Source organism: Caretta caretta, chromosome 3 (genome assembly GCF_965140235.1).
Source record: "Caretta caretta isolate rCarCar2 chromosome 3, rCarCar1.hap1, whole genome shotgun sequence".
Lineage (NCBI taxonomy): Eukaryota > Metazoa > Chordata > Testudines > Cheloniidae > Caretta > Caretta caretta.
Genome location: NC_134208.1, coordinates 209,554,186 through 209,578,053, shown reverse-complemented (window position 1 = coordinate 209,578,053; position 23,868 = coordinate 209,554,186). Strand labels below are relative to the sequence as shown.

At 40.8% G+C, this 23,868-nt stretch overlaps 1 protein-coding gene across 4 annotated transcripts in view; it reads right to left on the bottom strand.

Moving 5' to 3' along the window:
• ANAPC1 (anaphase promoting complex subunit 1) overlaps positions 1-23,868 on the bottom strand; it is a 73,729-nt gene that overhangs the window by 15,282 nt on the left and 34,579 nt on the right. For all 4 annotated transcript variants that reach the window (XM_048842265.2, XM_048842266.2, XM_048842267.2 and 1 more), the window contains 18 exons: positions 23,526-23,600; positions 21,634-21,899; positions 20,318-20,409; positions 18,955-19,103; positions 17,294-17,372; positions 17,146-17,182; positions 16,985-17,055; positions 16,669-16,847; positions 13,433-13,659; positions 11,871-11,989; positions 8,769-9,040; positions 6,720-6,954; positions 5,233-5,324; positions 4,134-4,268; positions 3,873-3,955; positions 3,266-3,344; positions 2,525-2,599; positions 166-242 (listed from right to left, as the gene is read on the bottom strand). In XM_048842265.2, the coding sequence (XP_048698222.1) occupies positions 166-242; positions 2,525-2,599; positions 3,266-3,344; positions 3,873-3,955; positions 4,134-4,268; positions 5,233-5,324; positions 6,720-6,954; positions 8,769-9,040; positions 11,871-11,989; positions 13,433-13,659; positions 16,669-16,847; positions 16,985-17,055; positions 17,146-17,182; positions 17,294-17,372; positions 18,955-19,103; positions 20,318-20,409; positions 21,634-21,899; positions 23,526-23,600 (2,342 nt within the window). The remainder of the gene's footprint in view (positions 1-165; positions 243-2,524; positions 2,600-3,265; positions 3,345-3,872; positions 3,956-4,133; positions 4,269-5,232; positions 5,325-6,719; positions 6,955-8,768; positions 9,041-11,870; positions 11,990-13,432; positions 13,660-16,668; positions 16,848-16,984; positions 17,056-17,145; positions 17,183-17,293; positions 17,373-18,954; positions 19,104-20,317; positions 20,410-21,633; positions 21,900-23,525; positions 23,601-23,868) is intronic.

Here is a 23,868-nt window from a genome sequence, read left to right as displayed (position 1 = left end):
AACTAAAAAGTGAGAATAAAGCCCAGAACAGTGACCAATAGACTCTGGCATCTGCGTGAAGAGGTATACAACAGTCAGGTTCAGGGACATTCCTCAGATCTAAAATCTATTTTTGTACAATGTCTCCCAGCAATTCTGTCAGCACTTTATCACCACATTACTTACGCCAGTGTCTCCAAATTCAGATCTTCTGATGAAGGCAATTCTGTTGCATGAAGGGATATACGGTTCTCTCTTATAATCTAGAGAAAGCATGGCAGATAAATAAATTGACGTATCTGTTAATTCCTGAGCCTTCCCAGGTTTCTGTGATTTCACAAGTGATACAAGATACGAAGTTCATTTTATAGGATTATGCACTAAGCTTTTGCTCTACTACGACTACATTATAGTGCTTCAACTCTGACCCAGAAAGGACAATATTTTGTAGTGAAACACCCTAATCTTCTAGTTAAGTTTGGAATGACAGTGAATCCTGCAAATCGCTGGAGTGTGCCAGAAGCATGCTATGATCACGTAAACAATCTAACCCATCAGGAAGTGGAGTACCTGACATGTTCAGAGCCTTTTAATCTGTTTGATCAAGATGATTTCAAGTTACTGTAGTAAGGGCCATGTTTGATCCCTGGTCTCAAGAAAGGTTTGGCACTCCTTTTTCAAAACACACAGTAAGGAAATTTGTTTAGTCAAGGCCGGATTTTAAACAGAGCACCCCTTTATCTGCCCTCCCCCCTTTTTTTTTTTAACTTAAAGGGACACTGAGGTAAAGTTGTTGGGGTTGGGGGAGGGGTGGGGGTTGGTAAATGCTTGCTCACATTACTAACACTTTGTTAAGATTGGGATCACACTGCACTCGGCTTACCCATACATAGTAATGACAATCTAATCTTACCCCATTTTATTGGGCAGTCAGATTTATTTTTTTTAAATCCTTTACAGCAATTGCACTGCCCATTCTGAGCTACTGATGAATAGCTAATGATTTTAACCTCTGGTTAAAGCTGTCAAAACCACCGCTGATTGTGTCCATTCAACCAATGTATTATTATATATCACTCCCCAGCTTGGGGCTTGCTTGTGCCATTTAGGCAAAGCCCTTTTTTGCAGCAGGCAGAGTTTGGGGGACTCATCAATGGAAAAAGGAGAATTGGGGGAGGGGACGGGGGCGGGGAAGTTAAGTTAATATCACAAAGTAGTCTGTCAAAAGTTTGTATCTTGTGACGATCACACTTTCAACATGTCTCACTCACACTTTTTGGCCAAATGGTAGTTCCAGATCATGAAGGCAGAGACAACTAAGCTTATTTAATTCATTAGTTGAGGGGTGGGAGAAGGAAAGGAAAGGCTCTCTGTTCTGCTGCCCCCAGGAACCCAGGTCTGTTAACCCTCTCAGTCGTTTGCTTCAGGTGAGATCCACAGGAGGGGTGTGTGTAGGGTAGAAGGGAACTGGGGGAAGACACTGTGGAAAGAGGTATGGGAGCACAGCAGAACAGGGGCAGCAGAGGTGGGATGAAGGTTGCCAGCAGACTGGGAAGACAGTGGAAAAGCAATGTTAGGGAGTAGTGGAGCATGAAACATTCCATGCCTCCTGGAAACCTTAAAAGGCTTGCTGGGGTCCCTCTGTAAAACTTTATTAGGCTTGTCAGGATCCACCACAAATACTCCCCAACCAACTGTTGATGGGTTCAGCTGTGGCCAGCACGAGCTTCCTGCTCTGTCTACTCCCACATTCTGACTATTTTTAAAAACTATGGAAATTCCAAAAGGAAAAAAAAAACTTTAAAGTGATGTTCATGTTGAGTATGAATATCAATATAAATCTTGCCAAGAACATGGCTGTTAGCCCTACCCTGCTTCTAGCTTCTCCCCCAGTCCCTGCACCTCTCAGATTTTTAAATACCACACTTTCAAAGAAGGGAGGCTGGACATGTAAGGGGGCAGACTGGCTTTTGTTTTCGTACTTTCAAGTGTTCAGGTTTTTTGAAGTACCCTAAGTCACAAATATGCACTCTCAACATGAACTTCACTTTAATGAAGTTTTGTCTGATATTCTGCACATTACGATGCGTATACAAGTATATCTATATACATACACATACACTTCAGTTTTAGCTGTATACAGCAGAACCTCAGTTACAAACACCAGAGTTACGAACTGACCAATTAACCACACACCGCATTTGGAACCGGAAGTACACAATCACGTAGCAGCATAGTCGGAAAAAAAGGAATACAGTGCAGTGTTAAACGTAAACTACTTAAAAACAAAGGGAAAGCAGCATTTTTCTTCAGCATAGTAAAGTTTGAAAGCTGTATTAAGTCAACGTTCAGTTGTAAACACTATGGTGTTTGTAACTGAGGTTCTACCCTACCAAAACAAGAACTCTCACACCTCAAAAAAACATTACTGCTTACTGGATATAAGATTTTGTGAAGAGGGAAAGAAATAGACATCAAACTCCAACTTTTGTTTTCCAGGGAGGAGATGATTAGAGTGGCAAACACATTTAGCATAGGGACTTACTTGTGGTACATTACTATCAACCCACTTCGAATTGGGCAAAATGTCATCCCACAAAATCAAGCATCGAGCAAGCGTCTAAAAAAGTCAAAATGGGGTGGAGAAAAAAATAAAAAGCACAATATTAGTAAATAGCATCGGCAATGGTCTTTTTAACACACTAAATATATTAGGGGTGACAGGACAGAAAAATCACAGTATTGCATAGAGGCCTCTTACCTCCTCTTCTTTTAATCGGCAGATAAGCTCTTTTCTTGAGCAGTCTGAGAAAATTCAAATTCCATTTGGATACACAGGGACAGTGGGATATACTATTTCAATATACCAGCTAGCATACCTTTCGCAGGTAAATTTAGCTGAAATTGCATTGCAAATATGCAGTAGATGCCAATATCTTACAAATCATATATTGGTTTTCAAAATCAGCTGAATTAATCTGGGAAAAGTATAGAAGTTTGCTTAAAACTTTCCATTTTATTTAAAGCTATATAGAAAATATAACACTTGAATAATTGCTCTTGCTAAAAACAAAAGTCACATGACGTGGAAGTTGCAAACAAAATTATTGTCTGGAAGCAGATAGATTTGCTTTGGGGTGTAAGACTGGCATATCCATAACAGATTGTTATGAACATAGATATTCGAGAATGAGAGGTTTCTAAGTACAGGGTCATATATAGATTTTCAAAGTGCATTTCAATACCATTCTAATAAATGGTAAAATGAAACAAAATATAATCCTACCCTCAGCAAAAGAAATTCTGGTTTTACAAAGTCCAGCAAATACATCGTGTCCGGAGCTCGAAGCCAGTCAGCAATAGACCTATTTAAGCACAATAAGGTAAGTTACGTTTGTGTTACGTAATATACTTCAGCAATGTACCAAACTTATTGAACCATATATTGAGTCAATAATTAGCTACTTTATTATTGCTATTAGTTGACAGGAGAAGCATGTCTAGTGGTTAATGCACAAGAGATCTACTTTCAACTCCCCTAACCAGTCGAAGGCAACACGGCCAGCATGATATTAACATCAAATGGGGATGCTACTTGCAAAAGGGTGCTGAGAGATACGTGTTAGTGTTTATACGCTCTGAGATTGCTGAGTGACGAGGCCACAGAAGTGCAAAGTGTTATAAAAAAAATTGGTATTAGAGAAGATGGGGAAATGGATTATTCTTTTAAAATAATTAGCCCTGAAGAAAATAAGGGCTTGGATGCGATGATTACAGATGGTAGGTTTATTTGAAATAAATGTAGAAGACCCAAGGTAAAATTAAAATTATGCAGAAGTTTAAAAGCTGATTACAAGTTATAACAAATATTAAAGCCATGCTAAAGTCAATACCTGTTATTAGTCTTTAGGTAGATCATAGCTAATGCCAGAGTTGCCCCTGGACAAGTAACATCCACATTTATGGTATCTCCTTCCTGTCAAGATATAACATGTACTTTCAGTCCTGTTCACTACAAAGTTCTGTTTTACTAGTTATAAAAATTCAGAATTCACTTTGTGCATTTGAATGCAAACCCATGGTAATGTATAAGAGATCCCCCAGGCTACAGCTATTTCTCCTTAAATTAGCAGCAGTTCTCTAATAATAACTACCTTTATCTGATAACTTGGAGACTTGTGTTTCTCTCGGTGCATTCCTGCTTGGAAACGCTTATGACCTCCAACCATGTACTGATAAAGCTGCTCAGGGACATTGAGGTCAGACATGCCTATCAAGTTACTGCCATGCTGACAAAAGAGGGACAAACAAAAGAAAGATGAATCAGTCCCTTCATACATGACTACTAATGAAAAAAAAGAATTAATTCTGAAGCAACTGGAAGAGAAGGGTGAAAAAAAATCACAAACACAGCAGTCTAGCTTCCCACCTCCTGCAAAAAATGATTCATCCTTGCCTCAAATATTAACAACAATCAGATAAACACACAATGTTAACTATTCATCTAATTGTGGGCCCTGACAATCTATAACATCACTGCATACAGACAAATGTAGTCTGTTTGCAAATTGTCTCGAATTTCTACTAACAATTCTTAGCTACAGACACAGTAGTTTGAGAGGTTTCAGAGTAGCAGCCATGCTAGTCTGTATTCGCAAAAAGAAACGGAGTACTTGCGGCATCTTAGAGACTAACCAAAAGCTCACTAACCATGTAGCTCACGAAAGCTCATGCTCAGATAAATTGGTTAGTCTCTAAGGTGCCACAAGTCCTCCTGTTCTTTTTTAGTAGTTTGAGAGAATCTGAAATGTGAACTGTGTGGTTAGTTATTATTGAACACAAAGTCTTGTGGGTCTTGCTTAGAGCAGTGTAACAGAATTAGGATTTAAATTGAAAAACGTTTACAAATTCAGTGTTTGCTGTTGAGGATTATTCTCTAATATTTATTTTCAATTAATTGTTTCCATCAACATTCCTGACGATAAACCCGTTTCCTAAAATATCTGCATGAAGTGAACACTGAGGGGGCAGGAGTACAGCCAAGCCTCATTTAATTTTTATTTGATCAAATATTTGTGAGGTATTGGCTCAACTATTAAGCAGTGAATTTGAATGGTGTCAGTCTCTCATCAATTACATTGATGACATTATTCTATTTCTTTTATCCTTGCTTCATAACTTGGCAATTAAATCAGTTTTACCATTTTATTTCTACTACCTGCAGTTTTACAACAGGAGGAAGCCTAGACTTACCCCCAAGCAGACCATGCCCAATGCTAAACCAGCAGCTAGAGAATAGGATTCTCTGTCAGTGCAGTACTCCATTTCAGGACCTGGGGGACGTCCTTTGTAAAAAGGAAACAGCATGAAATTAACCTTCTACAATTCTAACCAAACTAACCATTTTGGGATATTACATTTCTAGTAAAGTGATAGTAAAATTCAGACCAGTATATTTTACTCAAATAGATCAGGAAAATTCTATCAATGGAATTAGAGACAATAACTTCTTAACCTCTTGGATTGTCTACAGCCAGCTGAAAGGACTCTCCAAATGCAGCACACATGTTAAATAACATGGAGGAAATCTGAGCGTATATGCAAATGATCATAGTACAGAAGCACACATTGGCAAGGTCTGGACCTAACCACATGTGGGAAGCACATTTCAAAGATGTGTTCTCAGAAAAGATTGTGCATATTTCTCTACTCCGGTTTGTGAAGTGTTAAGATAGCTCACACCCCAAGCTGGCTCACAACTCTAACAAGCCTATATTTTATATATATTGTAGTAGCACATTCTGCATAAAATAACACCCCTTCACAACAGAAAACAGTGTGTTTGAATCAACTGATGGGTACTGAGGGTATTAAATAGCCAGAGACATAGTTTGAAGATGAAAGTGTTGTTCTTAAAAGTACCCATTTCTAGGATTGACATAAACTCTGTGTTGTCTCTTTTAAACAATATACACACACATGTAACATGTTTAAAGCTTACCTGTAAAACAAAAAGCAGAACCACTTACGCACAGAAAGAGAAAGCAAGTTATAAGTGATATTCAACACAGAAATCTAATAATTTACCATTAAAAAAAGAGAGTGAGCTTCTCACAAGGTCTGCTGCCATAGAAGGCCTAAAATGATGCATTTGGGGCCATAAGAAACACCAGAAAAAGCAATTGTTACATGATCACTAACCAGAGGGCCTCAGATGAGCCAGCAGGAACAGCCCTTGTGAGAACTAAACAATTTTTTCTAAACATACGTTTAAATGATTTCTGCACAAACTGGCAAGCGAGGAGAGACACCCAACATGTTTCTGTGTTTAACTCCAAATGAATTTGTACTTGGAAGACCATCTTTAAGCTTGACTGAAAGGCGACAGAAGAGACATTTTATAATGTGTTTCACCATCTACTTACCTTTAGATTAATGGTGGAACTCACCAAATATATTTAATAAATAATTCTTTCTGCTATTCAACCGGCCCCAATAGTAAGTTACTTTGAAAGAGACAATGACAATATGTTACAATTGAATACACTACAGAACAGACAGCTTACAGCTGTTTTGTTTCTTTAAACTGCACGGGCCATGGCTTGGGAGAGAAGAGCAGAGCATGGGTGCATAGGTATTTTTCATGTGAACTAGTTGGGTGTAAGGTACATTTTTCAAGTCATGCAAATGTCATGTAAACATACTCAGGCCCCACACAACCTCTAATTGTAGTGGTTTACCTATTTCAGCTAGCAGAACCTCTGCCGTGTGCCTGTGAGCTGTTCCTTGATATACCAGGCCGATTCCTATCACAGCCGCCACCTGTACGTTATGAGGGACGTCCAGCTCTGTTGAAGTTGGTGGTAAGAGAGCAGGTATGTGGATGCTAAGGAGCCGCGTAATAGCCATATCCATTGTGCCTAGCTTGGCAGCAGAAACACCAAGCAGCAGCCCAATACTTGTCATCTCATGGCCCTGAAATGGGGAACAAAGACAGTGATCAAAGAGCAGTGAGAACATTAAACATAAGTGTGCTTATCTCAGCTGAAATCAAAGTCTTGAGGTCACACACTCGCAGTAATACATGAAGGGACAAGGAGAAGATCATTTCTATGTAGTTTTGACGAGCTGTGGTTAAACACATTCTCTTGGGTTGCCTCTCACTAACGGCTAAATGAGTAAAATTCTCTTCTGAGTTTACAATCACGTTACAGATTGAAATCTCCTTCAATATATCAAAGTAAAATCCTTTCGTAAATCAAATATTAAACATTGTTAGATTGAGATTTTTGGCTCCAAGTTCTATCATGGCATTGTTTTTAAAATAAATACCCTAGGTTCCCAGGTTAGCTGACTGGATATTTATAATACAAATTAGAGCAGCCCTACGCTGGAAAACATTACTCTAAAGTGGTGGTTTTCGACCTGGGGTCCGCAGACCCCTGGGGGTCTGCAGGCTATGTCTAAGATTTCCAAAGGGATCTGCACCTCCATTCAAAATTATTTAGGGGTCCACAAATGAAAACCACTGCTCTAAAGGTTTCTGACAAAGACCCAAGCCTTCCATTTATCATCAGCATCTTGATCTAGGTGAGTCTAATCACATTTTTACTACTTTTTTAATCTAAGGCTGGGTTTAAGGAATCATAGAATATCAGGGTTGGAAGGGACCTCAGGAGGTCATCTAGTCCAACCCCCTGCTCAAAGCAGGACCGATCCCAGACTAAATCAAGCCTGACCTTTGTCAAGCCTGACCTTAAAAACTTCTAGGGAAGGAGATTCCACCACCTCAAATACATTTGATTCTCTCTACCTTTTCATAGTTGCTCAAGAAAACATTGGGCACTTAGCCAACAGACATGCTCTAAGTGTGTTACATAAAAGAGAAGCATAAAACCACAATGTGTCATTCTGAAGGCTTTCTGAAATAAAAATGATTAAAATAATCTTAACAGACACTAATTTTATGGTCTTAAATCCAAGAGGAACATTATTCCGTACCTAACAATGCAAAAGCGAAGATCAGCAATAGGAGCCACTTCATTAGGAATGGCCAGAACCAGCCCAAGACAATCCCACGTCGTACCCATCTGCTCATCTAGGCAATGCAGAAGAACCCAACAATCCATAGCATTTAATGCTGCCCATAACTTACCCCATGGGGCACCACAGGCCTCCACTAGTCATTGTAGTAAGCCAATCATCTTGACCAAACACCTCGCTCAGTACTATGCCCACCTTGAAACTAGATTAAAATATATGCCAATCATTGTTGTTCATATTCCTACAGCTGTCTCACTGTCATAGAAAAGGCTAAGCCCCTTTCCATGGCTACACAGGACAGCCAGGATGTTCCAAGTGCACCAAGAAATATGTATGTCCCATACAGTGAAGTGAAACTGAACCTGTTTGTTCCTATCTAGAGAACAGAGGCAGCTTTTGTCATTTGTATTTCAAGGACAGAACTGTTGGAACTAGGCTGGGGAAAAGCAAGCTCCTAAAGTATATGGCTGACAAGGGTTTCCTCAGACAAAGGAAGCCTGTAGAGACAACCCAGTGCTCCAGATAATTCATTATTAAAATGATGTGCATTTGTCACAGGAGATAAAGGGATAACAGTTAGGGAACAGTGGGGAAGGTCTGAGACAGCCAAACAACTGTGCCAGCAATTAGCAGGATGAGTGATGAAAGCACTGGCCATTCCCTCACACTAAGAAACTCTCAGTCAAATATTTTAAAAGAAAAAAAAAAAGTCACTTCCCCCTCTCGCTTTTGAATGAAGGTCTCACCTTGGTCAAGTAGTCGTGTATGTTGAGTGTGGCAAGCTTTGTGAGGTGTCCGTTCAGACCCAGTGCCATGAGGAAGCCAGCGTATTCATTGGCGAGTTCTGCATTTTTGGGTTTGTTATAGACAATCCAAGCTGAGTCTATCTGGGAAGCAGGTGCTATCTTCAGTCCAGCAGCCACTCCGTTGTGAAAACTGGCCCAGCATGCCATATTTGGAGGGACATCAATGTTCCCACTATTCAGGTCCACAGTAGTGTTCCTAGGCGGAGCACGGCCTGCCCAGAAGAGAATCATTACAAAATGTACGATGACAAAAGTTAGCTCACATTTAAAATGGCTTTGTTTAGCAGAGTCCTCATCAGCTGTCAGAGAAAAAATGTGATGCTAAGCTATGTGTCACCAATTAATGTATATCAGAAATTGCTCTCACAGTGAGCACCTCACATTTAAGAGTTACTGTACCTGAAAACCTGTGGTAGCAACACAGTAAAAAATGCTCATTGTGAAGACAAGGCCATGCGTGTCAAAAGATTTGTTAGGGTACAGCAGCATGGTACAGCAGATAAAGCAATGAACTGGAAGTCAGAGTGCCTCAGATCTAATCCTGGCTTTGACATTGCCCTGCTCTGTGACATTGGGCAAGTCATTTCACCTCTTCTGTTCTCCCAATATGCCTGTCATGATGCATCAGAGCACCATGGCATCTCTAGGCTTCCGTTCCCCATCAGTAATAAGGAGATTAATGATATTTACCTTCCTTTGCAAAGCACTTTGAGATCAAAGGATGAAAAGTGCTATAAAAGCTGAGTATTGCGACAGTTTCATCATTGATAGAAACTACCACAACTGTTAGTCATTCAAGAATCATAAAAACATAACTGTACCCGGTAGTAAGTGATCAACTAAAAACCCAGGCTTCATCGAGAAAACACTAGTCAGCCTGGAAACGCTGCCTTTCTTACTCAAAACAATAACATCTGCTTCTGGATAAATATTTACTGTACCGAACTTCCAAAAAAGCATAGTAACCTTTTGGTAAGTGTGCATGGACCCATAAAGACCTCACTGTTATTTTATTTCAATTAAATTAAAAGGTTCTTCATGATACAGAGGCAAGAAAACTAAAGACAGCTGTTACCTCTGAGACTTGCAAAAAATGTGACCACAACACAACTAAAAATTGTTATAAGCCCAATATTTCAATCTGGAAAAGAAATCTGAACATTCAGTGGGAGTGAGTGGATATTGTCAGTTGCTGGACCTAATGTATAAAGAGCTAGAAGAACTAATAACCTCAGTTGGAACAATTTTTTAAAAAGATCAGTCACAAAATTCTGCAGGTACAATGCCTGCATCATTAATGATAATGTAGAGTTAAAAATATCTGATTATTTTCAGATAATGTTCAATCTTCCCTGTGTTTTTTCCATAATGCTGATTAGAGGGTGCAAAAATTCCTCAAATTCAATTGGACATTAAACCAAAAGTTGAGAGTCTTTTGTTTCCCCAATAGGGCAAAGGTTAAAGAGTGCCTAGGTGACATAGGAACCTAAATACCATTGGGGACAAAAAAATCAACAGGACTTCAGCTCCTAAGTTACCGAGACACTTTTGAAAGTTTTACCACAGTTAGGCCCCTTTCCAATCAGTGACTGCATCGGCAGAACCCTGCACCCACCTGGAGTCATTTGCAGGATAAAGGACCTTAGTGGTAAGAGACTGTATTTGGTCCCTGTTGTAGGATATTTAAATTAATGATATACAGCATCAGGATGAAATCCTGGCCCTTCTGCTGCCAGTGGCAAAACTCCCATTGACTTCACTGGGGCCAGGATTTCACCCTCCAAATGTTAAAGCACAAACCCTATTCAGAGGTCTCCAAACTCACTGAATTTGTTTTAGGCTTCTTGGATTAGAAGGTAGAATAATTCTCCATCTGGCGGCAGTTCCCTTATTTTATTGATCAGCTGGGAATTTTGGAACACTATATATCTTCTGCTTTATTAACAATAATGCATAGCTGCAGTTAACAAAACACAATAATCTGCTTTAAGGTCCAATCCTGCCAACATTGCTAAGCATAGAGCTTACTACCATGAGCAGTTCTACTGACTTTATATTGGACCCTGGGAAAGCTGAGACATGCTGCATTATCTGGCGATGATGAAAAAGACACAAAGCCAAACAAAATTAACCCCACAAGGGCTGGTTTGTGCTTCTGGTTTGAATAAATGTTACAATGCAAAGTGAAATATATATCCAGTGCACAGTGACAGCTTTTACTTTGCAGTTGGCAAATTACCGTCTGAGCAGATTTTACATCTTATCTAGCATTTCAATCTATTTGTAATTGGTGAGAACCCCTGTGTGTAGAATTGTTACTTATGATGCATTTCAAGAATCTTTACAAGTAATTATTTTGCTCATAACCTATATTTTTAATTGTAACTTTATTTTGTTTTTCTAATGATAGTTTCGTGTCTGCCACTTAATTAAGAACACTGCTAACTGAAACTGCCTGGCCTGTCTGGAAACACCAATGTGCTAAACGTCTGGTGAGGAGAACACAAGAGCATACAGAGGAAGTATAGTAGGCTCAGGAATTCCCCCCACAGCAGAGAATATTGTTCAGTAATTGCCGAAGTCTATGAGAAACATACCTTACAAGGCATATAAAATGCTTCCTGGAGCAGTCATAGCAACTACTCCTCCTCATAAATTTGAATTTGTTTTCTACACATTCATCCTGTACATTAACCCTGGTTTAGTACACACACCAGACCTTGCTTAAAGTGGACACTGCACATAATGAAGACAATTGGGAGCACCTAAGTGAGAGTAAAGGACTAAAACCAATTTTTCCTGCGAGCTCCAATTTCGCTCAAGTCCCAGTAGCTCTTAAAGATATTAAGTCCCAACTCTGCAGAGACGTATGTCCATGCTTCACTGGACACAGTGAGCCGTGCCGCTGACTACAACGGCACTACCGAAGCACATGTCTTGCGGGCTCACGGCATTCTGTGGCTAGCAAATCTAGGTCATTTTAGCTTGTATCATTTTTAACTCAAAGAAGTCAAATCATGGGGAAAATGCTGAACAACATACCAGTTAAATTCAGTTTAGGAATAGGCAACGGTTCTGTTGGCACTGGATGATATGAGAACAGAGTAAACATTCCTCGGCCTAAGGGGAGCGCCATAGTCCGTTGACACAACTGTAATAACCTGTAAAGGAAATCAAAGACAGAAAACAAAACGCTTACCATAACCATGTTCACAACATAGGATATAGGCAGATACCAGTCATAAATGGTATGATGGGACAATCCTCTCTCAGAATGAGAGTAAATAGCTCTTTTGCCAAGCCAATATTATAAACACAAACCTAACCAGAAGAGGAGGGCAAACTTAAGAAATCTACAAATCTCCATTTCCAGGAATTAACAAGAACATCTGAGGAACAGAGGGGGGGTGGAATAAACAAGGGGAAATAGTTTCACTTAGTATAATGACTCAACCACTCCCAGTCTCTATTCAAGCCTAAGTTAATTGTATCTAATTTGCAAATTAATTCCAATTCAGCAGTCTCTCGGAGTCTGTTTTTGAAGTTTTTTTGTTGAAGGATAGTCACTTAGAGATCAGAAATCGAGTGACCAGAGAGATTGAAGTGTTCTCTGACTGGTTTATGAATGTTATAATTCTTGACATCTGATTTGTGTCCATTTATTCTTTTACGTAGAGACTGTCCAGTTTGCCCAATGTACATGGCAGAGGGGCATTGCTGGCACATGATGGCATAGATCACATTGGTAGATGTGCAGGTGAACGAGCCTCTGATAGTGTGGCTGGAAATGTGCTGGAAATGGCCCACCTTGATTATCACTTCAAAAGGTTCTCTCTCCCCCACCCCACTCTCCTGCTGGTAATAGGTCATCTTAAGTGATCACTCTCCTTACAATGTATATTTTTTCATGGTCTGTGTGTATATATAAAATCTCCTCACTGTACTTTCCACTTTATGCATCCGATGAAGTGCGCTGTAGCTCACGAAAGCTTATGCTCAAATAAATTGGTTAGTCTCTAAGGTGCCACAAGTCCTCCTTTTCTTTTTCCGGATACAGACTAACACGACTGCTACTCCAGAACTTCTTGTGTGAACTGTTCACACAAAGGCACCTCTGTCATTGTGCTGGATTTGCTGCTGTCCGGTTAGTTAACAACAATGGTAAGATATACTGTTGTATGTGGTTACACTCATTTAAATCTAAGCCACTAAAAGCATTTGCATGGTGCGTACTACTGTACTACCCAATCACAGAGTCACCATGTTAATAGGGCACACACACTCTACCTCCCAGCCCTTCCTACTCCGTAGAAGTGCTTCATTCTCACAACAGAAGCCGCAGCATTCTAGAATCTGTCCCAAAATGCCCTCGTAGGATACCGTGTCTATATTCAGCAAAGTAAAATGGAGGAAAACGTAACTTCAAGGACTATGTCTTCCAATCTACAATGACTTTTTTTTTTTTTTTCAAATGCACCATATAGTTTCATGACACATTTTATTACAGAAACACTCCCCAGAGGCATTTCAAATGTTGAGGTTTACAAAAATTCCCACCTAAACGAGACGTTAATGAACAGCTGCTAGAAACATGGAGCGTTTACCGGTTTTCTTTTTCTTCTATGTATTCATGATCACTGACTTCTGGCATCTGTACTACACTCACGCGTACAGGATGGGCACTTTGAAGGAGTCTGCGCACTTCCTGCACTCTCAAATCCTCACTCCATATTAATGACATCACTTCCTGGTTCATATCATTCATACCATCGTCATCTTCTTCTGCCTCAGCTCCTGAAGGCCCATCAGACGATAGCACCTGGGCAACAGACTAATTGAGAGGGGAAAAAACAGAGGAAGAGGGAGGGAATCATTTCTAAAAAGGCAGATTTCGAACATCTAGCTTTATTAAGCCAACCAGACACTAGCACTTCAACGTGAACATTCGAGGTGTCGCTGTCACCTGCAGCGAGGGTGCTCTGGGAATGGAGTTCACAGAGATCCCTGGGACTTCCCGACTGGGAATCAACTACAGTCATCCGCAAAGGCAGGATAAACAACTCCCAAAGATGAGAGAAAATGGTTTCTTTGGCTTCCAAGGTGAAGCAAAGGAAGTTTAATGACTAACTCCTAGAGCAAATTGACAAGTAAGGGACTATGGGGGAGAGAGAAGTGTGAGTAGCTGACTGCCAAAGCATTGCAATCTATCTTCCCAAATGAGCTCTTACTGCAGATGTGGTAGATCCTTTCGATCTTTCCCTAAATCCATCACCGCCCAATTCCCGCACACAGAGCTATTAAAGAAGCACATGTAATTGTCCTGCAAGTTGTTTATTCCCCAAGCTAAGAAATAGAAAACAGAGACCTGGACCAATTTTTTTTTTTAAGACATAGGAGCCAAAAGTTAGGTGCTCAAATCTATAGTTAGGTTCCTCAGCAAGTGGCCTGTCTTTCAGAAGTGCTGTGCACACACTGACTTTGGGCCCATGGAATCACAGAAATGTAGGGCTGGGAGGGACCTCAAGAGGTCATCTAGCCCACCACAACCCCATGCTGAGGCAGGACCAAGTATACCTAGACTATATGCTCAAGTGTATTCCTATTCAAGCACATGCTTAAGAGCTATCCTGCATAGGGATGTTTTCCTGAAAGAGGGCCTTCATTGGGAGCTGAAGGTGCTCAGCACTTCTGAAAATCAGGCCATTTATTCAGGAGCCTAACTTTAGGTACCCATATTTTACATGTTAGCTCCCACGGCATTTAATTCCATTGTTCATTAGCATCTAGGCAGTTGGTTACATTTTTCCAGGCTCCTCCTCTAGGTTTCCCCTCACCGTGGTATCAAAGTGCCTTCAGAGTTCACGCACCAGTACCACCATATGCCTCCGAAATACGGACATTCCAGACGTTCAAGCTCAATTGTTTTCTTGAAAACTTTGTCAAATTCTCAGTTGAATCTAGCTGTCTCCTGCTAGTCTCTAGGTGTCCACATCACCAAAGCACAACACAGTTTAGCAGCACGGGCAGGCTCAACTTAAAAATAAACCCAAGCACAAGACTTACTGGGACCATGTAGCACAGGACAGGAATGTGCTGACGGAGCAGTGTAGGTCAGCTTGCCCAGCACTTGCCTACACCATGCTTGGTTCAAACCAACCTCTCACTTTCGTGAGCACTAAATTAACTTAAAATGTAGAAAAAAAGTTCTGCAGAGGCTCTTTGCAGACCAGAAATTCTGACAAGTTCCTCACAGCCTGAAGAAATGATTTGGAAAGCATACTTCCCTTTCTCCTCTAGCTTCTGCTGTACAGAATCTGATTTAATAAATAAAGAGGTAACTGAAAAGACAAGCAGCGCAGTGTGATATAATCTAGGGGCAAACAAAACGAGAGAACCTCTAACGCAGCGCTTCTCCCCGCCCAAGTTCACTAAAATGTTGTATGATACATTAAATATCAGAAAGGGTCTTTATCCATCACAGGATCTCTCTCAGTTCCCAGCATATGACGATATGAGTAAAAATGCAGTTGATGAATGAAAAACAATTTATTTTGATCAGAAAATGTTAATATCTACCAGCACCACCCATCTAGCCAGTGCCTGCTTTGAAACAGGAAACTCCACCCTGCCCCTCTGAAAGAGGGGAAACAATTTGGCTTTTGTAGAATATTTTATCCTTTTAAGGTAACATTTATTACAATACCTCAAATAAGTCAAGTGACAAAAGTCAGATTTGATATCATTTGGAGCACAGTTACAAAAATCCCACTTGGGGTGAAAAGGTCACTGGTAAGAGCTAAAATGAATCTGTAATGAATGGTGGCTAAGGCGATGTAGGTTTGTTAGTTTGCTTAATTTCATTCAGAAGAAAAAACTGTAATTTAGATTTTTTTTTTCGATATGCTATTATGAGACACCTGGGTAAAACCCAAAGCTGCTTAAGAACATTCTAAAAACCCAAGACAGCACTAAATACTTAGTGAGGAAGGATCTTTGCCAGGCTGTGCAGAGAGCAGGAACTCTTTCTTCCTGGCCTCTTGGAACAATGCACACTGCCATTAAGCAGTTTCATGCAAGCCACTGACAAACTCTCACCCTATCAAGTAGTGTTTTGGCTTGGTACAAAGGCCTCGAAAGAATGCTCAAAGGGACTGTCAACATGTGAGCCGCTGGTGATTCCAGCAATCAGATGAGAGTGTTTTTTTTAAAAAAGGAATTACTCAAAAATGCTCTAGGACTCACAGAATAGAAACATCCTTAAGGGGGAAAGAAGAAAAATATGTAGAAAAAAAAAACCAGTGTGCTTTTGAAAATTGTCGCATTTCCCACAATGGACAGGAAGAGTACACTCATGTCAAGCAAAACGAGTGTCATACTAGGAAATACCTGCTTTCCTTTGCTCTGGTGTAACTTTTGTTGCCACATGCTGAGGGCAGAACACTGAAACTTCTCACTCATCTCTGAAAGTCATATCTTCTTTGGAATGCAGATACAGTTATAGAGGAAACCATGTCGAGATTTGTACTTAAAGGATTAAAACCCATCTGTTTTACACTCTAACAATTCAATTTAGTCTGCATATTTAAACAGACTCACTCTTCTGGCACCAGATGTGTTTTTTCTGTTAAAAACCTTGAATGTTTGTAAAACATATGCCGCTCTGGCTCACCGATCTGGAGTCCTACATACCATATCTCCCACACATAATGAGCTGTTTTGGCAGCTATGAAGTCAAGAGATCCTAGCTCAACTTTTTAAGCATTTAAGCACTCCCAACTGAGCATTCAATATGATATTGATATCTGCCTTTCTGAAATCCCACTTTTATGTTGATACTCACAGATTTACCCTTTGCCAGGTTCCCTTCACATGCCTGTTTGGAAAGATCTTGACGCCCAATCAAGAGACAGACAGCTTCTGGCCAATCAGAGGCAGGCTGCTCTCGGCAGTGATATACAGCATCTCTGATAGGAAGCGCAACCCCAAAGGGGAGAGACTCCAAATCTCTTAAGGTGAAACCTTAAAATTAGAAAGCAAAAACTTACAAGGGTTTTAAAAAAATTAATATTTCTAAGCCCAGCCAAAGTGACTGCTCAAACATAAGACCATTACATAAGGCTATCGTAAGTGTGCAAAATAGTAAAAGCTTTCCTTACCCACACTAGTCATCCAGATAACCAGCTTTTCAGCTAGGTTGGAAACAGATGTGCTGTGTCTGAAACTATATCTACAAAACAATGGGAAAGCAGACCCCAAGTGAATCAGAAACATAGCAGTATCTGAGTGCAAATTCATAATGTATCAACATTAAATTTACCGATTATCATCTTGTTCTGTTTGCTGTTTTCGTTGCCCTAAAATGGAAAAAGATGATATCTTTTTGCCAGTTGAATGCAGGAACAATGTGAACTAGTGTTTACAAGCATATTCTCGTATCACCAGAATGCCTATTACAGTCCACTTACCTGAAGTTATCCTAAACAAATAATGTGATGCTTCGTTTGAAACAGCACTCTCATCGCCAAGTATGTACAGTGCAACACTCTGCATAAGAGAAAGAAATTTTACATTACTATATAAATGGCTAATTAAATGACCAATAACTATCCATTTAAGCCAGCAGAAAGAAATATATTGTAAGTGATGACTTAAACAGGCTCTAAGCTCATTGTGAAGACATCAGTAGTGACTCCTCCATTGAGAGTACATTAAAATGTAAAACAAGAAGTTTTTAGTCCTCTAAGTGCAAATTTCAATGATTAACATTAGTCTCCAAATTTGGCATAATAACTCTTACAAACTAAATTTTCTGTACAAACTTTTCAAAGAAATACTTATTTAAAATGCTCCCACCTTGCATTTCCCACATTTCATTGGGTTCCTCTAGCTAAATCACATTTTCCACAAACACCAAACTTCTCTCTCAGACAAACACACCCCCGATAGCATTTCAGTCACAGGCCACTTTGTAAATGCTCTACAGAAACAAAGCTATTTCTCAGTTCACACGAACCTCACTGAGTTTCACCACGGTTAGCCAGTGCAACTGCCCTGATCTAGCAGCCACTTCCACTTTCAGACACTGCCAGCCTAGCTGACTCACAGGAGGCAAAATTTCATCTGAAAAGAATATTTGAATTTGTTTTCATCGCAAGTTTCCGAGCAGCTGTATGCCTGACTCATCCACAAGGTTTTGCACATGTTCCTGGCGTGGCAGGGAGCCAGGCTAGGCAGAAGGGAACACGGAGCTGGGCTCTGGAGAGACACTGGGGTGCATACAGTGATGCAAGGGACAAGCTAACCAGGTTGGTGAGAGCACGGCTTCTTTCCAATTAACCACAGGCAGGTTGCCAGAGCAGAGCCCCTATTCCCTACACTTGTCCATAACCAGCTGAAGTCCTGCATCTCTGTTCACCAACCTATACACCACAATGGCCCTAGGCCCCACACAGATTTTCCCCCAAGGGAGAGGGTCGAGGCTCATCAGGAGGGCACAAAGGATAGCACTGAGAACTAGCCATGCAAGTAACTATAAATGTTAATATGTATTTGCTAAAAAGCTGGGAAATTCCCTCACAAGTCGAACTCTGTTAACTTTGAGTTACACTGCTCGTCTGTTTAGCCCACCAGCACAAACAGTAAAAAGCAAGGACAAAAGCAGGTAAGCCAGGAAGCACCCCACCTACACTGCACTCATCAGTTCTCCTACTCAAACCCCTCTCTTCCACCTCCTGCAGCTCAGATCTCTCCAGTCTCACTTCGCAGAAGCTTTGCACTTAAAAATACAAGAAACATAAAGCAGACCAAATAAAGATAAGCAAGGAGGAGAAACTGGGGATTTTTCCCATTTGCTAACTGCATTGTTTTTAACACTTCTATGTTCTAGTAACCTAACTTTTGGGATTAAATTGTATTCTTGGTTACGGATTTGGATCCCAGTTCTCAAAACATTTGTGTACGTGCTTAGCTTTCCACACCTGAGTAGCCCCATTAGTCAGTGGAACTATTCACACATGCATACATCTAAGCACTTGGAGGCAAGCATTTGCAGCATCAGCACCTTACTGGTGATATGCCGGTATAAAATCTGTGGTCACTACATGCGCTTTCTTCCTACAGTACATACCAGCACGACTAGTTTGCTCCTTTCACAGATTCCTGGTAAGTAAGGATAAGGCAGGGCTCCTTCTCCCTTCAAACAGGAACTCAGCCACTGAAAGATACTGGGAGGCTCAGCAGAAAAAAACGAGGGATGGTGCATGAAACCTGTTTGGGCTTAATCAGATTAACAGTAATTGTACTGAGCACATGGAAAACAAAGACACCAAGATTGCTCCACTATCCCCAAAGTACAGATCAAACCCTACAGTACATTGCTATTATTTTTTAAGTAAGCAGGTGTCGTACGTTGAACATTTCCCCAAACAATTCAATGTCTATAACCTCCAGACAGATGGAGGTCTGCAAAAGAACCTTAACATTTCAAGTATGAGACGACAATGAGCCTTTCAACAAATAATATTATCTATCGATCCAAGGATCCCAAGAAATCTGACTGATTCTCAAACTGCACTGCTTAAAAAGCCCTGTAACGCAAGCAGCTTATATTAACCTGCTTTGGTAAGAGAGAACAACCTAGTTTGATTTCTTTTGCCTTTCCTGTTTGCAAACACCTGGTAGAAGTTTCAAAAGCCTCTTCTTGACTGGTGTTATTGGAGGCCTTTGAATTGACCAGAGGCAGCAGCATCTTTTGCATAACTGCCTCCTGCATTTCATTTGCATTCCTGTGGGTGGAAGGGTGGACAACCAGAAATGCAAAAATCTAGGCCCTCATTTACCCTTTTTTTAAATTTCCAGATTTAATAAAAAAACACCCACAAAACGTAGTTCTTGTGAAAAGTGGATTGCCTGCCCGACAGATCATAGGCATGTCACCGCAAAACGTGGCAGCAGGACGGGTTCCTGCGCAGCCCACGCCTGAAAGGACAATTTATAGGGAAGAGAAGGTAATTCAGTCCCAAGTCTTTGAGCCCTCTGCTAGACCACAAGGGTGCCAGCCAGTGTCCACTGTGGCAGAGCTCTGGTGATATGGTCCATTGGCCACTGGCCTGAAATTGTCAGTCATCAACTGGTTGTAATTTCAACTCACTACCACGCTGAGGCAGGCAGAAATACTGACAAAATGGGGCTGTGAAGGCACCAACACAACAAACATCAGTAGTGAGCACACAAGGGTAAAAAAAAAAAAATCAGAATATTTGGACTGATATTTACCTCATATCTGTCTCCAGTCCCTCTAACAAATCAGAACAAAATACAACTGCAAGGCACTTGACAAGCACTGGAAAACTGAAATGCTCTGGTTTTGCATTATATGAGTAATGTCACTTTCAGTTGTGGTAAGAACGGTTACCAGAAGTAATTGTACAGTTTACAGAGACACTTCTCTCATTTACACGTGACTCCTCAGTAATCACCCTGAAACTCACCTTGATCAATTATGCATGTCTGCCTGGAGGTCTTTACAAGTGCAGGATACTCTCTGTAGTAATAATCTATATATGCTTCTAATTTTAAGTCCCTAAAGTGAAAGAGATGAGAAAAGGCAGCTAGAAGATGAAAAACATTGCTTGTGCCTCCGATTTATGAACTTCGACTGTTGGGTGTTTTCTTGTTGAACGTGTCTGGGATGAGTAGACTGGGCATGAGGAGCAATGTGCTCTCTTTCCTTTCCTATCTAACCATTCCCCTGACACACATCTCCCCTTCCCCACACACCAACTTAGGATTTTAGGCTTTTCTGAATGAGATTCTGTGGCCATGGGCTGCTCTTCCCCACAATCTTCACCACCAATACTAATCTCAGTGGCCTAACTCCTCTGTCCCTGCAGCTTATGCTAAGTATTACTGGCAATTAGTTGTTAAGGCCAAACACACTGGGCTTGGCTCTCTGTACAAAATTCAGACAGTTTTTCCCCTGTGGGATTTGTTGGGTTGTGGGATGAGCTTGGACTATTTTTTGGGTTGCAGACCAACGACATTTGACAATCATTAATCTAGAGAGAAGAATGGTTTAAACAGAGAACTTGAATCCAAGAACCCCTGAGTTCCATCCTCGTTGTGAGATGGACCCCCTTCTGGGGCTTTGGACAAGTCATTTAAGAACGCTTCCTCAGTTTCCCCCATTCTGTAAAATGGGACTAATGGGGTGTATCTGAATGCTAGCTCTAAGAGGCATTCACTACAGCTAAACTTTTTTTGACCCAGGAAGTTCTTGGACACGAACACACTTTCTCTGCTTGCTGAAATTTGTGAAGTTTGCTTAGTAAGGAGAAGGTTTAGGGCTGACTTGATCACAGTCCGTAAGTACCTACAAGGGGAACAAATATTTAATAATGGGCTCTTCAATTTAGCAGACAAAGATATAACACCCTCCAATGGCTGGAAGTTCAAGCTAGACAAATTCACAACGGAAGTAAGGCACCAACTTTTAATGGTGAGAGTAATTGGCACAATTTATCAAGGGTCGTGGTAGACTCTGCATCACTGAAAAGTTTTACCTCAAGATTGGATGTTTTTCCTAAAAGCTCTGCTCTAGGAATTGCTCTGGGGCAGTTCTCTGGCCTGTGTTATGAGGAGGTCAGACTAGATGATCGCAGTGGTCCCTTCTGGCCTTGGAATCTATGAATTTATGCTCCACTTTAAAGCTTATTCCCAAATTCACTCTCAAAAATAAGGTATGCATGTCATACTGTGCAGTATATGACAGCTTGAGTTAATTTCTGTGACTTATTACTGGAAGTACCTTGCCAGCTGAACGAGCAGTACAACAAGTGAACGAATGCCTTCTCCCATCAGGCTGTTCAATTTAAGCTCCTCATAGATCAGATGAAGCACAAAGAAAATAGCAGGAATGTGGGTGAAGAGAAGAGTTGAGGAATCCAAGCTGAGGCTGGGTGAAAAGTCATCTTTTGGAAATGAGGTTTCCAATGGATCCAACCGCAAGGCTCTGGCCAGAGGGTGAGATTCAAGGTTTCTATGGTAGTCCGAATTGAGCAGATACTCCCAGTCCTTAGACAAACAAAGAGAGAATGATGTATAGGTCCCTAAATATATCCTCTCTCTCCAAGAGTCCTGAACTGTGATTGATTTCACTGGATATTGGCAGGGGTGGAGAGGGACTCATGTAAAATACATCAATTTACAACAGAACTGTTCAAAGTGACATGATCTATAGCAAACATGAACGACCATCATGAACACGCCAAGCTACTTGGCAGAGAGACGCACACGTAATTCCGAATTGTTGAAGAGGCTGGCAATTCTCCCAGTGAGCTGGGACCTACGGACCACCCAGCTCTCAGTCATTTCTGCGATTAATTACAAAAGCTACTAACAGTTCTCAGGCTCTACTATAGAAAATCCACTCGCTGCTACATTCTCTGCGCCATACAGTACATCATGACGTAATGCTGCAAAAGGTAGAATAGCATGCAAGGCGCCACTATCCACCCTGAAAAGTCTGTCCAAAGACAATAATCAGAAAAATCCAGATGTCAGCGTTTGGATTCTCTCTCTTCCCTATTCCAACACTTGGTTATTTTAATTAACAGATCTAGAGTAATCAGATTCCCCCTGTCTCCCATCCACCATCCTGCCCAACAACAGTGCCAGCCTTGATGTCTCATTTGTCCCACTTTCTTCCGCACTGTCCCTAGATATGGACCATGCTTCCTGAGCTGGTCCACAAAACTACTCCCTTCTATTTTAAACTCCTCTTGAAGGTCCACTTCTCCAGTAGACCTATGAGAAACTTGCCAATTATGCCTTCTGCCAATAAAATAAAAAATAAAATACAGCGTCTTTGCTCCAACACACTCTGCACAAGCCTTTACCAACTGCTTATCTTACTGATATGGCATCATCCTTCAGTGCCTACCCCCTCAGCTGCCTTATTACATTACTCATGGTGTCAAAGGTCACTCAGTTAGGTCCCTGATCCTGCAGTTTGTACTATGCAGGCAGAACATTGTACCCACATGGACCCTCACTGAAATAGTTAGGACTTTATCCAACGGCACAGAACATGTTACAGGATTGAGGCCTTAGTTTGTACACTTCTTGGCATGTTTTCCTTCTGTGCTGGAAGGTGCCCAGGACACCTTTGGCTGACGATTAAATAATAATAAAGCAGCTGAGGCGTTAGGCTGTAAAGAACTTTTGTTTCTGTTTCGGCAGAAACTAGCTGCTTCAGCCTGAACTCTTTACCAAAATCCACAACAATACGTGCAGTTTATGAGCTGGGGAATTTTATACTGCTGGCTTGTTAAAATGTACTGAGCAGACAGGGATGGGATAGACTATTAGTAAAGGAACAGTGCATCTTGGGAAGATTTCACATGTGCTTGGGAGCAATATTTGGGCTTGCTGCTGGAATGAAGTGTGAATCAAATATGAACTACTACTTATATGTTGGTACGTCTGAGATGATTCACCCTAGTCAGGGACACACTGTGCTAGACACTGCACAGACAGCTGATGACAGTGCTTCCTCCAAAAACTTACAATCCCATGCAAACCCCAGTTGAAAGTAGCCAGAGTTTGCTTCCTCTGATCTGCCTGCATTTTAAAGGTATGATCTTTTATTCAATTGGTAACCTGCTTTTATTTTTAGTAAATGCTGACTCCATCTCTTACTTCGTCTGATCCTGTCTCAGAAGGTCTAGCCTTCTTGGGAGCAATGACAGGGGAAAGGGATCCTTCCAAATCAAGCTGCAAGAAATAAAAGGGAAAAATTAACTATTGTAAAACCCCTGAAATTACATACATGAATCACCAACAAGAACTAAAGGTGAAACGTAATGTCTGCACCAAAGTTAAGTATTGTTTCTTGGCATAGCATTAAAAATTACATCCTTTACTTTCCCATAAAATCACGTACAACAAAGAAGGGAGGCCAATTATCTATGTACAGAAGTCACAAGTGCATTTGGTTTGCGAATTTCATATTCTGACTGGCTAATTTTTAGTGTTTTGGAAG